The sequence below is a fragment of the Penicillium canariense genome (assembly GCF_028826845.1).
Source record: "Penicillium canariense strain IBT 26290 chromosome Unknown utg000002l_segment0_segment0, whole genome shotgun sequence".
Lineage (NCBI taxonomy): Eukaryota > Fungi > Ascomycota > Eurotiomycetes > Eurotiales > Aspergillaceae > Penicillium > Penicillium canariense.
The window spans coordinates 2,256,627-2,270,526 of record NW_026622729.1 but is presented as its reverse complement, the minus strand read 5'-3'; the positions used below and the strand labels follow the sequence as shown (position 1 = coordinate 2,270,526).

At 52.8% G+C, this 13,900-nt stretch overlaps 4 protein-coding genes across 4 annotated transcripts; 2 read left to right on the top strand and 2 right to left on the bottom strand.

Annotated features, from left to right (window-relative positions):
• Positions 1-194: 194 nt before the first annotated feature.
• On the bottom strand, positions 195-942 carry N7482_004021 (uncharacterized protein; the record flags this gene model as incomplete). Its single annotated transcript, XM_056686146.1, has 2 exons — positions 195-840; positions 878-942. The coding sequence occupies 2 exons, from the start codon at positions 940-942 to the stop codon at positions 195-197; spliced, it is 711 nt and encodes a 236-aa protein (XP_056544888.1).
• A 3,220-nt stretch (positions 943-4,162) lies between these two features.
• On the bottom strand, positions 4,163-7,897 carry N7482_004020 (U2 snRNP complex subunit HSH155; the record flags this gene model as incomplete). The annotated part of the gene is made up of 2 exons (XM_056686145.1): positions 4,163-7,836; positions 7,888-7,897. 2 exons carry the CDS (start codon positions 7,895-7,897, stop codon positions 4,163-4,165), a joined length of 3,684 nt encoding a protein of 1,227 aa, XP_056544887.1.
• A 1,353-nt stretch (positions 7,898-9,250) lies between these two features.
• Positions 9,251-10,080, top strand: N7482_004019 (DUF3455 domain-containing protein; the record flags this gene model as incomplete). Its single annotated transcript, XM_056686144.1, has 2 exons — positions 9,251-9,913; positions 9,973-10,080. The coding sequence occupies 2 exons, from the start codon at positions 9,251-9,253 to the stop codon at positions 10,078-10,080; spliced, it is 771 nt and encodes a 256-aa protein (XP_056544886.1).
• Positions 10,081-11,845: 1,765 nt separating this feature from the next.
• Positions 11,846-12,907, top strand: N7482_004018 (SAP domain-containing protein; the record flags this gene model as incomplete). The annotated part of the gene is made up of 1 exon (XM_056686143.1): positions 11,846-12,907. One exon carries the CDS (start codon positions 11,846-11,848, stop codon positions 12,905-12,907), a length of 1,062 nt encoding a protein of 353 aa, XP_056544885.1.
• Positions 12,908-13,900: the final 993 nt, after the last annotated feature.

Genomic DNA, 13,900 nt, shown 5'->3' with positions numbered 1-13,900 from the left:
CTCCCTCGCCCGCCCCCTGCCCGGCCCTGGATCCCCGCAAATGCCCGTTGGCATGGTCCCTATGGCACTAACGCACTCACACACTCACGCACTAACAGCATTTGAGGAGGCCGCCTTAGGGGCAAGATCCCTGCGTGCGATCCTGGTACGGCCCACCCTGGCCGCCAAGAACACTGCCACCCTCAGGGTCAACGCTAAAGGCCAAGCTGAAACGTCCGGCGCATCTTGAAGGGTGGATCGGGTCCGGTCTGATTTCCTCCCCCCCCCCGACGAAGAACTGGGGCCGCCAGCCCATTTTCCTGCGCCGTGGGCTGGCCTGTCGCGTCCTGGGTAAAAGGACGCTTTTGTTTTCCCTCGCCCCCCCCCAACCGTTCGAGATCGAAATGGCCTTGCCCGGCGGTGCATTTGTCCCTTCCAGCCCACTCTTTTGCATCGCTCGTCCTCACTTCGGCGGGTGGGGTTTCCTTCACCCTATGGACTAGTTGACCTGACTTGACTGGGCTCACCTGAGAAACCACCGACACATCCAAGAGACCCATACTCCTTTCGGCAGGGCCAGTGCAATTAGCTATGTCATCGTATCCGGCTCTCGACGGCTTCGTAACGCGGAACCAGCCCGTTGACGAGCGGAGAAGGTCGGGATTGGGTGCGATGTCATGGTGCCGAGCTCTGCTGTATAGCTCCGGATGGTTTTTTCCTAGAACGATGACATGGCTTCCGGTGGCTGAGAGATGACCCCGCCACCAAAGTCTAGTACCATCCCCCGGTTCTTGTTGGAAGGTTTTTGGTGTTGGCCCACGCCTTTCTCCGCGGTCCAACAGAATGAACTTACGGTGTGCGCTGTACAACTGTTTAGCCTATCTCAACCTGCACGTACTCCATACTTCCGACGGAGTATTCCGACCTTTTTCTCCCCTTCCCATTCCCCCCGATCTCGAGCATCTTCTCGTCGTCTCACAATCCCAGGACGACCTTACCCGCACCGAGATCAAGCTTCCCTCTGACAAGAGCACACTTGCAGGGTGTGGAGTGTACTTGGCCTTGGCAGATGTCACTGCCCGACCATTTGGGGCTTAGTAGAGGTCCGCCCCGGAAGCTTGACGGAGGAGGGCAGTAAAGTTGGCATCTGCTGAACAGCAAACTAATGTAGTGGGAAGGAGGGCGATCCACTGGGGAGGCGCTCCATCCTCTAAATTGACGGAATTGAACTCGGACTGCACAGCGAAAGCTCCCTCCGACATGGTTGGTCGCTGCAGGGTGTCGGGCCCCCTTGCAATGGCGATGACCTCTGCCTGGATGTCGTGTCCACAGAGGTCGTCCAGAGTACGGAGTATCCGTACTCTGTCCTGCGCGCAGCGTTGTTGGCCGCCCAATCACCGCCATATGCAACCCTTCTCCGCCACTGTCCGGATCCCTGTTTTCGTGCGCAATTCCATCCTAGCTCGTTGCATGATTGGCTCTGCGCACGATGTACCGAGCTTCTCACATGAGCCCGCGGTATCTCGCATGCTTGACAGGTACACCCGTATCCGCGAACTTGATGGGTACGGTCACTACGATCATGTACAATGTACAGTATGCTCTGGACATTCAATCCGTTCCCAGCGGTCAGCGCGGTGACCACGCGATACTCATCCTGATCCTGATCCAAATCCCGCAGACTGCAGGCTGCACCACATCCGCGACGAATCTCAGCTGCCGATGCACCTATCACTACGCCATGTACGCCCCAGCAGGTAAATCCGAAGTCCACCCCAAAAAAAGAAAGGCATATCCCAAAAAGCACTGGCGTTCTTTCTCCGGGTGGAGTTTCGCTACCATCCATCTCGGCGTTCATTCCCTGCATGTGCCACCGACGCCTCCACGATCTCTGGGAGGATCTCTGTCTTTCAGCCTGGATCCATCGGACTCGGCCGTGCCACTGCCACTGCTCAGCCGTGTCCGCCACGGGCCCACGAACTCGAAGTATAAAGTCAAAAGAAATCACCAGCCAAAACTCTAAACCTTGATCCCCAGCGCACCCCTCAAATGGGACATTAGACCCTGAAAATTAATGCCAGGCAAGGGGGGGGGGGGGGGGGAAAGAAAAAAGAAAAGAAATAAAATAAGACAGGTAGACAGGTAGACACGAAGGGGTGGGTGGGAGGATTGGGCAACCATCCCAGTCACCACGTCGTTGTAATGCGCCCTATCTCGGGGTCTGCGTATACACGACGGAGTATACAATATACCGTAGGGAAGGCTCCGTCGAGGCTACTCCGTCCCTGCCGCTCCTCTCCATCTCCATTCCCCAGTCCAGCGAGAGCGCTGTGATTGGGGACGGTGAATTCAGGGGGAGGCTGTGTCGTGGACTCGACATGCTCTGATACCAGGAGTCAGGAACCGGAATCCCTTTCTTCGTCCATGTCGAGTGGATGGAACGGAGTACGGAGTACCCGCCGACGACACGACCTGCGGGACGGAGTGCTGCGGTTGGACATTCAGTACTACAGTACAATCAAGACGGGTGAAGGACCATGCATCAGATCACGACGGAGTACTCTGTACTCCGTACTGGTCGTAAGATTATGCAGGGCAAAAACGAAAAGAAAAGGGGAAAAAAAAAAAAAAAAAAAAAAAAAAGGGAAGTTCAAAAACGATAGAGACGACGCTCACGCCAACACCTATCTTCTAGAAACTATGTACAGTAAATCAAGACAATGACAAGACCAGCGAACAAAAGGGTCCCGCCTCAGACCCTCCAGCACGTTGTAACGGCGTATCCAGGGTAAAATTATTGCGCACCAGAATCCCCACAGCCAAAGCCTGATGTTCGATGGAGAGCTTACGCGGCCACATCCTGCGCCAAGCCCTGTTCACGGCAAGCTTAGGCATTTGGCGCCTCTTGGCACCGCGCGTGTGGGCAAATAGACTGGTCCCTCCTCCCTCCCTCTGCTTTGCACGGCGTCACTGCTTCGACCGGAGTTATGCAGTGGATAGCAACCTAGCGACCTAGCAACCTAGCGACCTAGCAACCTAGCAACCTAGCAACCTAGCAACCTAGAAACCTAGCAACTTAGAAACCTCCTCAAAAAAAACTAAGCTGCGAATGAAACATGCAAAAGACGGGGGGGTGCATGATGGGGTTTTCATTTCCTGATTGCCGAGAATCTATTTCCCAGGGAGCCTCCCCGAGTCAATCATGATGATTACGTGTTTAGTGTATTTTTCTTTTCGCGTGTCGGGCAAAAGAGAGGAGCAGGGGAAAATAGGAAATAGGAAATAGGAAATAGGAAATAGGAAATAGGAAATAGGAAATAGGGGGTGATGTGGTTGGACCCCGCGTGCCCATCTGATAATTGGGAAGGGGTTCGCGGAGTGCCGTTTTGCCGTTTTGTCGCTTAAGGCCAAGCGGGGACGAGAGGGTGAGTTGATATTAGACGATAGACGATCTCCGCCCTGGTTCTGCACAAGTCCAACCCCAGACTCGGCCCCGGATCGGAAGAAGATAATCGATAGTCATGGACGGTCAAGAGCGATCACTGCCCAATCGCCCCGGGCCCCTGCCACCGTCGCGGTTCCCAGGGGTCCGGCGGATCGGGGGCGTTCGATGTGGGCGTTCCTGGGACCTTGCCCGCTTTTGGGGGGGGGGGGGGAAATTGGACTCTGTAGATATATCTGTTCGATATATAGCTGCGACCGGGCCCCCGGGCTAATTAATGGAATCGGATAGTGCGATGCCTAGTGCGCCATTCCGATCAATTAATATATTTCGCACCACCACTATATGCGGGACGGGCCCACATCGTTTATTGACTACTGCTTGTCCTATTGATCCGATGCTCATAGCACCGCATGTGCTCACGTTGGTCACGGTGACCTGAAAGTCAGTCTGGGGGAGGGGATTGCTATGGTGTTCTGGCCGACCGGTCCATCGACCGGGCAGAGATCGGAAGCGGAATTTATGATTGGATTGAATTCAATTTCCCTAGTAGTGACTTTTGAATCCTGATATACAGTAACTGCGCCGAACGTCCGCTTGTCCCAGCAGCAAGAATGGAACGAAGAAAGAAAAAGAAAAAGGGAAACATCGCGGAAAACACCGGCTTGCAAAACAGAATAAATTACGGATGCAATGAAGAGAAAAGAAGCAGATCCAGGGTTCAAAGTTACAGCATCGTCCTCACACGATGATATTCAACTCCGGACGGTCCATGCCGTCGCCCTCCAAGCCCGGGTAGTAGGGAACCATTGCGTCGGCCCCTTGGACATAGGCATCATTGTACAGACGCCAGTACGGCGTGCGCACCTTGCGAGCGGGGTGAAACAGGCCGGCCCAGACGTAGTTCATGACTGTACCCGTGCCCACGGCCATCCGGATGGCGTCAATGGCTTCGATGATGCGATCGATGACATGCGGGCTGGTCTCAAACACGTTGGGGAACACGAGATTGAGAAGGTGAACCATCGCATCCTCGCAGCCGAGACCGACGACGCCGAGCGCAATGTGCTTGACCACGCTGGCCGCGGTCTGCCGGTGAACTTGGTCCCGGTCAATGAGGGCATCCTCGAGCAGAGGAGTGACGGCATAGACGTAGTCCTTGGCCATCTCACCAATGTACTCAAACAAGAACGACATGGCCTTGAGGACACCGTTCTGCACATTGAGCTCGGGAACGCGGTACTCGTTCATCAAGGCCGGGAGCACCGTGAATGGTGCGCAAGTTTCGGCGACAATACCGATGGCGACCGCCGTACACACACGAGACTGGCGCTCCTGCACACGCAGGTTGTTTAGAAGAGTGGCCAGGACATCCTGGGGACCGATCGCCTTGGCAATGAAACCAAAGGTGTTGTTGGCCGCGCGACGGATGCCCTTCTTGTGCGCCTTGAGCATATCCAGCAGCTCGAAGCAGATGCGCATCCATTCACGGGCATTGACCGACTCGGGGCCACGGTCGGCGATACGACCGACCAAGTCAATGGTGTTTTCCTGCACCTTCTCGTGACGGTTACGCAGGATGGGCGTAAGCCGGGGCAAAAGGTCCCGAATGGGCGGCTGCATCTGGTTGATTCCGACCACAGTCACAATGGACCGCAGAGCACCCAAGATCGAACCCAAAACCTCCGGGTATTCTTCACCCAAATATTCGTAAAGCACAATGCCGAGCTTGCCCATGAGAGCGTCCTCGCCACACTGCTTCATGACCATCGCAATGCGCGAAATGAGATCCGCCGCCTGCTGTCGAACGGTGGCAGATTTGTTGTTGAGGCGCCATAAGATGGTGGACACAATCTGGGGAAGGTAAGGCTTGCATCGAGTGCTGAGAGCGTTGACCACGGTGCCAAAGCCGTTGAGGATAACAATGTCCTCAATGCTTTGTTCCTGGAAAGCGAAGAGAACACCATCGATGAGCCGCTCCTCCTGCCGCTCCGAGATGTCCGCAGCTCCGAGGGCAGCAACCAGCTTCTCGATAGTCTCCACGGTCATTTTACGATAAGGCTCGCTCTCGTCCTTTAGGTTGGTGACGACCCGCTCGAGGATCTCGCCGACACCGACTTTTTGGCCGAGGTCAACCGTGGTATCGACCACCTGGCGGTAGTTTCGCCGATCGAGGGCCATACGCCGGACCCAGAAACTCTTGAAGAAATCGGTCAAGACATGTTCCTTGAGGTAGTTGGCAGTCACACCATCGGTGCTAGAGCACTGAGACACCACCTTCAGAACCACCTTTTTCATTTCCTCGTCCGGAGACGAGAATTCCCGGAGAAGAATCTCCATGATCTGGCTGGTGTAGTAGTTGGCATACTCCTCGTCCATAAGCGGAATAATGTAGCCAACAGCCTTCAGAAACGCGGCAAGACCTTTGCCACGCTGCTTGCGGGCACCGGTCCAGAGAGGATTCAGGATCTCGTCGAAGCTTTCAATACCGTAGGGATTGGCAGCTTCGGCCAAAGCAGCCACGGCCAACGCAGTGACTGTTCGGACCTTGGCCTGCTCATCGCTGAGGTTGTCTGCGATGCAATCGACAAGACCTTTGAGGTGGGGAAGAATGGCACAACCCATCAAGATGGGGATTTGCTGGACGATCTTGACACCGGTGTGTCGAGCTTGCCAGGACTTTTTGCTGCGACAGACAGCGCGAAGGAAGGGAAGAAGAGCTGGAATACCCAGGGCAGAGGCCACAACGGCGAACGCTCGGGCTGTGGTGTTTCGCACATACTCGTCGACGTGATCGATATCGGGACGCATGGTACTGATCATGGTGGCGAGACCAGCGGCCTTGGAGAGGTTGGAGATAATTTCTCGACCTTCAACACGGGCATAGTAGTCTTGATCAATGAGCAGAGGCTCAATAACCACCAAAATCTTGTGAACGTAAGGACGAACCAAGTCATCCAGCTTGTAGAGGACTCGATCGATGACCTTGACCAGCAAGTGACGTTCTTGGTCCTCCAAGGACTTCTCCATGAGCAAGGGCAGAATTTGATTGAAAAGAGCGCCGGCTCCAAAGTTCCGCGCGTTGTCCGTGAGCTGCCGCAACGCTGTCTTTCGCATGGGGGGTGTGCCGTTCTTAACCTTGAGCAGCAACCTCATGATCTTGCGCTCTTTCATTTCTTCAACAGTCATGGAACTTTCGTCCCCAGCCTCCATAAGCTTACCGAAGTACGCCATATCCTCTGGCTTGAAGAATTGTAAGTCACCGACGCCGGGAATATCGGTTGGAAGCTCCTTGCCCATAGACCTAGCACTCTCGGGTTCCTGCATCATGAATCCACCGTATCCAGCTGCGCCAGCCGCTGGCGCCGGCGTAGCCATCATTTTGCGTGCAGGGTTTCGAATTGGAGCATAACCTGGAGGAGGATCCAGAATCTTATACCCTTCAGAGGGCAGCATCATGTCGAGCTCCTCATCAGTCCAGTCGCCGGCTCGGCCAGCCACATCGGTTCCAAAGCCGGGTGCAGTCGACACTCCTTGAGACGGGTGCATAGGAGTGGCAAGTCCTTGATTGCCAACAGGGGTGGCCGCTGTGAGGGAAGGTGCTTGATCCCATCGAGACCGGCGCTTCGGCTCCTCGGACGCACCCGGGGCGGGTGTCTCATCCCATCGAGACCGCTTTGCCGTCGTTTCAGCAGGCTCGGCCTCTTCGGATGCCCCATTTGCCTCCGCGGACACATCCCAGCGCTTCTTTCGCTTCCTGCCGGCGACTTCTGCGGTGGAACCAGCATCGACATTCTCTTTGTCGCCTTCGGCCATCTTCAGTGTAGCTTGGTGCTCAGGAACGGCATCCTCTTCACCCTGTTCCCGCTTCTCAGCAATCAGCCTTTGAACACGCTCCTCTTCCTTCTCGAGATCACGAAGGGCCATGACCTCGCGGTAGGTCTGACCACCTCCATCCTCCACATTTGCGTGGGCGTTGGCAGCGAAGGGGTCGGCGCGCGTGGGCGTGAGAGGACCGCGGTCGAATCGACGCTTCTGATAGTCAGATTCCCGATCAGCAATGCGAGCAGCCTTCTCACGGCCAAGCATCATATCCTCTTCCTCCACTCCGTTTCCATGGGCCATCTCATCAATCTGATTTCTGGTTGCGGTATACTGGCCGACCAAGCGATGGCCGCCATTCGCATCCTCCATGTCTTCGTCATCATCGCCGTTCACAGCGATAGATGTATCGTAACCCGCGAATTTATCGGGTCCGTTCCGATCGTACAAAGTCGTGTCGAAGGATTCAGTAAGGGAGGCCTTGGTCGAGTTGTCAGTGCGCTGGCTAGACGAGTCAAAGGTCCTAGAACCTTTTTTGCCAGCGGCAGCAGCATTGCGCTCTGCTTGAAGCCGCCGGACAGCTTCAATATCGGCTGCAGCAGTGATCAGCATCAAGTTAGTGAGAGAAGTCGAAGAGCACTTACAGTCAGACATGCTGGCGGGTAGTCAGGTCCAGAATGACAGTATTATGGAAAAGAATAGGCAGCAGCAGCTACATTCGGATCTTTAAAGCACCGCTGGACCGGTAGCATCGATGAAGGGGAAGCTGACGCGCTGATAACGGGCGATCAGTGCAAAATGCACGACGCCAGCGAGGAGAGATGACTAATGATTTCCATCACGTGATAATATATAACTTTGTTCTTGACCCGACCGTCCAGCTCGATGAGTAAGCAGATTTCCGGACGTCCCACTAACTAGTTATTCCATATGCCCAAGATCAGTCTAGATTTATCTCACTTTTGCATGAAGTCCCTTTCCAGTGACGGGTAGGTGAGCTAATCACTTAATACTATTTGTGGGGGACATCCGACTACACATCTAGTCATGTTGGGGTGGGCGGTAACAGAAGGTGCCTCGCAGGAAGACTGGTGGCGCCCTGAGGGCGCTTAAGGTCATTTATCTCACGCACGAATTGCAACAGAGGTGCATACTTAAAAATTACTACGCTAATTACAACCAGTCTGCATTATCATCTAAACTTAGATCATGAATGTGACCTTGGAGCATGACCGTTGGTGTAATGCCCCGTTTACGTGTATAGTCTGGATAGCATCCACAAATCCCTGGAGACATGCTCTGAAAGTATCACGAAACTCGTAGGAGGCACACGGCATACATCTAGCTACTGAACTCTGATTAGTTGTTAATTGATCTCTAAAACTCCAGATATCAATGTTCTGGGTTGAACTTCTACATGTCACACCTTACCGGCGCCTAGTATGACCTTGGGGCGGGGGTGTAACATGGACCAGGCTTTGCAAAGTGGGTTACATCAACTAGCTTTTTGTGTTGGCTGCTGCTAATGGGCTAGTGAGTTTCTTCCCTAATCCCGTGAACTGAATTTCCTGGCAGGAGTACCCAACAAAGAAACTGGGCTTGGTAGCTATGCTTTGCTGACCGGAGGAAAACCGCTCTAATATGCAATTACAAACCATGCACTTGTACTTACAAACAGCTGTGGAAGTTTATCTGATATAAGGCAGTTCTAAGATTCCTAAGCCACGATCCATGGGAAGAATTGTTGGTTTGTGTTAGCTCAAAATGCGCCTTGCGACGTGGTTCCAAGGAGCCTACAGTATCCATCAAGGTGGACGTCCTTTGTCCTGAGTCCAAGCAACACCGATGGTTTCACTTATTAAATGAGCGGACCCCGTGCTGTTTCTGGTTCCCACACCCACACCGCAGTCTTTCACCTTCATTTAGACCAGTTTGCACCTCCTTATTGACCAAAGTCCCGTCGTTGAAGTACCATCCTCTCAACTCACGAAAGCCATAGTTCTTAAAATGCAAGTTATTTCAGCCTTGGTTCTCTTGCTGGCGATGGAGCTGGTCGGTGCCGCTCCAGTCCTTCCTGGCCTACTGAGATTCGCCGCCACGTTTTCCCGCATCTCCAACGAACTCGACCACATCAGCCTGGGAAATTGCTCTCTGTCAAACGCAGCCCTGCCGCTGAATGACACAAAAATTGAACTTCCCAATCCATCTTCTCACTTGAGTCTCAAGTACATTGCTTTGGGCCGAGGCACCCAAAATTACTCGTGCCCAACCTCTGCCCACTCTAACCACTCCCGTGAGGCTAGCACGCCTTTTGCAACCGGAGCAGTAGCTACTCTTTTCGATGCTTCGTGCATCGCATCGACGTCAATATCCCTTCTTCACGAGATGCCCGCTGTCATCGGCGGTGCTCCTCTTGGCTCTCTCACCCTCTTGGCGGAGTTGTTGAGTCAAACCACGAACAGTTCAGATCTCATCATCGGCGAACACTACTTCGATGCTGCCGGAGATCCTTTTTTCAATCTGGGGCTCAGTGGCTCCAATGACTGGATGATTGCCAAGAAGGATGCTTCCACGACAGCACCGAGGAGAGTCCATCATGTAGCCGGCGATGATGGAAGTAAAGATGTTGCCTGGCTGAAACTTGGCCTCAAGGATGGCCACGGTCTCAAGGTAAGTGAAGAGAACATTAAATGAAACGTTAGTGGAATACATCTCTTACTCTAAATTAGGAGGTCTATCGAGTAATGACATTCGAAGGCTCCGCACCATCAACTTGTGTTGGTCAGAGCGACACCATTCTGGTTGAGTATGCTGCAGAGTACTGGTTTTATGGATAAGGGATAGAAATGATTACTCGGACCAACTCCCTAGTCATTGAGCTCAAACTATCTCTATGCCGCAACGGCCTTTTGTATGACATGATTAATTATAGTTGCGTGAATGAAACAGCCTATCAAGACAAAAGTCCAAGAGCATCATAATGGCCCAGTCATTGGTTAGATCGTCAGAAAACAGATAGTTAGCGGTTCAGAGGATCAAACAATCTTCATTCCCTATTTCCCCGGATGAAGGAAAACTAGCTAGGATGAGAGAACTAACCCTGAATAAATCTATAACCTTAATTGCGCCTCTTCATTTTGGATGACCTGCGAACTATTCTTCGAATCGTATTCTATATGGATCCCTAAAATTTTCTATAAGTTGAAATGATGTCTGTTACCATGGCCAAAATTGGCAACCGTAGGGTGACACTAAAAGAAAAAGAAAATGGAAACTTCAAAAATCTTCTGAGAAATGACTTAATATCAGATGACTTTTGGTGTGGGCAGCCTTCCTTTGTGTCCCGCTTCTCTTTGTACCCTCTCATATCCCCTTACCGCTGTGCTAATATCTAAACAGATAATTTTTCTTGTCATAGCAGTCTTTTCAAGCACCTACAGGGAGTATGTGCAGTCGCCTGTGCAATTATTATACTATACCACACTCGATTTCCTACTATGCTATCAATTTTATTAATCCTCTTACTACAAGTTATAACTTTGTAGAAAAACATGGGTTCTAGGTTGGAAATCAATTCCCACAGAAGCCGCCGTGAATCCAAGGGAGTGATAAACTTCGAAGCACCATAGTACATGCGCCAAGTTCCATACACAATATCTCAACAACACAAACTTGATAGAAGATTTGACGATGTCCTGGAACCATCTTGATAATACCTAGCCTATCTGTAGTTGTTGAACACTTTGATGATATTTGATGTCCTGGATATATATATTTGTTGCCCACAGAGCGATATTTTTTTTGGGAATACTATTGATTCTGCATAGCTACAGTAGCATAACAATAACTAAATAAGACTAATAGGTATATGGTAATTGAGATATCAAGTTGTGAAATGAAATTTCACAATGACTATGGTGTTTTGTGTGCGCCATTTGCATGGGTTCCACGTTAGTTGACTAGGGTCTCAGGTGATTAGAAGTGGCGCAGACAATGAAAGCCTAGTGTGGCGCAGTGCATGCAGCTTCTTCCACTTTCCACATGGAAGCCAGCGTGTATTCAGCTATACCTGGTCAGTTAGTGTCAATTATGATTTAGTATACTAGGCCGTAACAGACTTAGTCTGTTGGGCGAACGCTACAGAGCAACAGCTAAGTCCGCTTAGGTGGTGCCGATCGGAGAATATCGTAGCTGTCAGTGGCGGCTACAAGGTCTCACACTAGCTCTCATACAAGAAATATAAGTTTCAGGATGGAGGACTGGAGCCCCTTGCTTTGCTGGCACCTACCAAAAAAATGACTCAGGTAGAGCCTAACTTTGCTTCGGAGTGCGCGCTCTTCCACTCGGAGTCCCCGATATACGTATTGCCCTGTCAAGATATGTACATACTGGGCCAAATTTACTTAGCGATGTATTCAATCCCAATAACCGAAGCTTATCATTGCCACTCAATACGAAGTGGGCAAGTGACGTCGGCGATGCTGCGGTCTGAAGTCATACTTTATGGAACAGTTGAACAGGTAGTTCTGGGTTCTGAGTGAATCGAGATTGCATGCCTCAGGTGTCAAGAAAAACCGTCACATAAGTCACGTGATGTAAATCATGGACAACGTGACGCTGCCTCGACGCGCGCGTCCTCACATCACCACTAGCAACGCCTCATCTTCAGTCCTATCCGACTTTCCGCCCGCGCATTTATCGCATGATGAACGCCAGCCTACAGTGATACTCAATTTCCCCTTCCCTTCTTTCAAAGTGAACCTCACTCCCTCTGCGCATCATCCAGCCTCATCACATACCTTCCACCTAAACCACAAGATGGCGACCGATTACAGCAAGAAGACCAACGCTGAGCTGGTCGAGATCCTGAAATCACGATCGCTTCCTCACACTGGCAAGAAGGCTGAACTGGTTGCCCGCATCCAGCAGGACGACGAGAAGACGTCCGCGGGAGCTCCAGCCGAGGCCGTTAAGCCCGACGCTGCCGCCGAAGATGTCATTGACTGGGATGACGATGTCCCCGCTGAGTCGGCCAAGCCGGCCACCGAGGCTGGTGCGCATGCCATTGCTGCTGGCGGCAAGGGTGCCGTGGCCAACCCGGTGGCTGTTCCGAACCAGAAACTCGACATCGATCCCGCTGCGACCAATGACCTGAAGGTGGAATCCACAGGCGGTGCTGACGCTGCGGTTGCAACCGAGGCTGAGAAGAAGCCGGCTGTGGATTATACTCAGGGCCTCCCGGCTACCGAACTGGAGGCCGAACTGGCGAAGCGCAAGAAGCGTGCCGAGAAGTTCGGCATCGTTGAGGACGAGGAGACTGCTCTGAAGGAGGCTGAGAAGCAGTTGGAACGGGCGAAGCGGTTCGGCACCGGAGGTGGAGCCGAGGCCAGCTCCAGTGTGGGTGTCAAGGGCCTTGACGAGGCCCTTCCCGACGAACGGTCCCGCAAACGGGCCCGCAACGACCAAGGGGGCCGTGGAGGCAAGCGACGCGATATTGGTCGCAACCGCAATCGCCGTGGAGATGGAAACCAGAACCGCAACGGCGGCGACAACAGTGGAAACAGGGGAACCAGCGGGCAGAGCACACAGCCGAAGAAGAGCTTGAACGAGCAGGACCGCCAGGCGATGGAAGCTCGCAAGAAGCGTTTTGCGGCTGCCGCTTGAATTTTGTAATCCTTTTGCTGCCACTATACTTCCCTGGCCGATACGGAGGTTTCTGATTGTTTACATATTCTGGTCTTGTAACGGGGCGTTTGTACCGAGATGATATTAGGGAACTCGAGGGTCAACCCAGTCAAATCAAATTTCAATTTTTTCATATTGTGATATACCGACGATATAATCATGAGCGTGATAGAACCGTGTCACAGTAGAGTTGAGATTTCCGGTCGTCGTGTTGCGCAATTGCATCATCTCGTCTCATCTCATTCCGAATACTTCAATCTGCTCTGAAACGTCTCCAGCCCATTCTTAAGATGTGCAAAGCACCGAGATGAGCAGCTCCTTGGTAAACTCTCCCCGCGTGCGCAGTCAGCTGAAATGTGCATTAGCCTCTCGTTCCTGCAGCGCCGGCGCTGGCCAGTCTGGTTTCAGACTGGGGCACCGATCTAGCCTGGCCCCTCCCGATCGGCACGTCGTGACGGGATCGACGAACGCACACGTCCTGCAAATTGCTTTCCCAGAGCCTGTACGGAGTACTGGACCCAACCACAGTCCCACGGCATTGCTCGTCGCACCGGAGAAGATGAGCCGTTCACAAGTGCGACTCCCAGACCCTAGTCTCGTTCACCAATGAGCCTGGCCATCACAGCGTTTACCGCCAGGCCCCACTCGGGTTGAGACCCTTCTGGCGAATCCACGGCCCCCGCTGCTGTTTTTAGAGCGTGGCTGCTTGGCCTCGCAGCAGCGAGAGCGGCAAGGACGTCAATGAGCGCAGCGAACGCCTCATTGCTGGGATGTTCGGTGGAGTATCAACTCACGGTCCCCTGCTGCAAGGGTCCCAAACGAGGGTCACCCATGAGTTTGGAGTTGCGGTTCGGGTCGTGCTAAATCTATGCCTCGATACCTCGAGGCCTGCTGCGATGGTTACTGGCTGGCCCATAGGCCCCTGTCCAACAGAAGACGCGTGTCGACTGTTCTAGGAAAGTGGCCCACCCC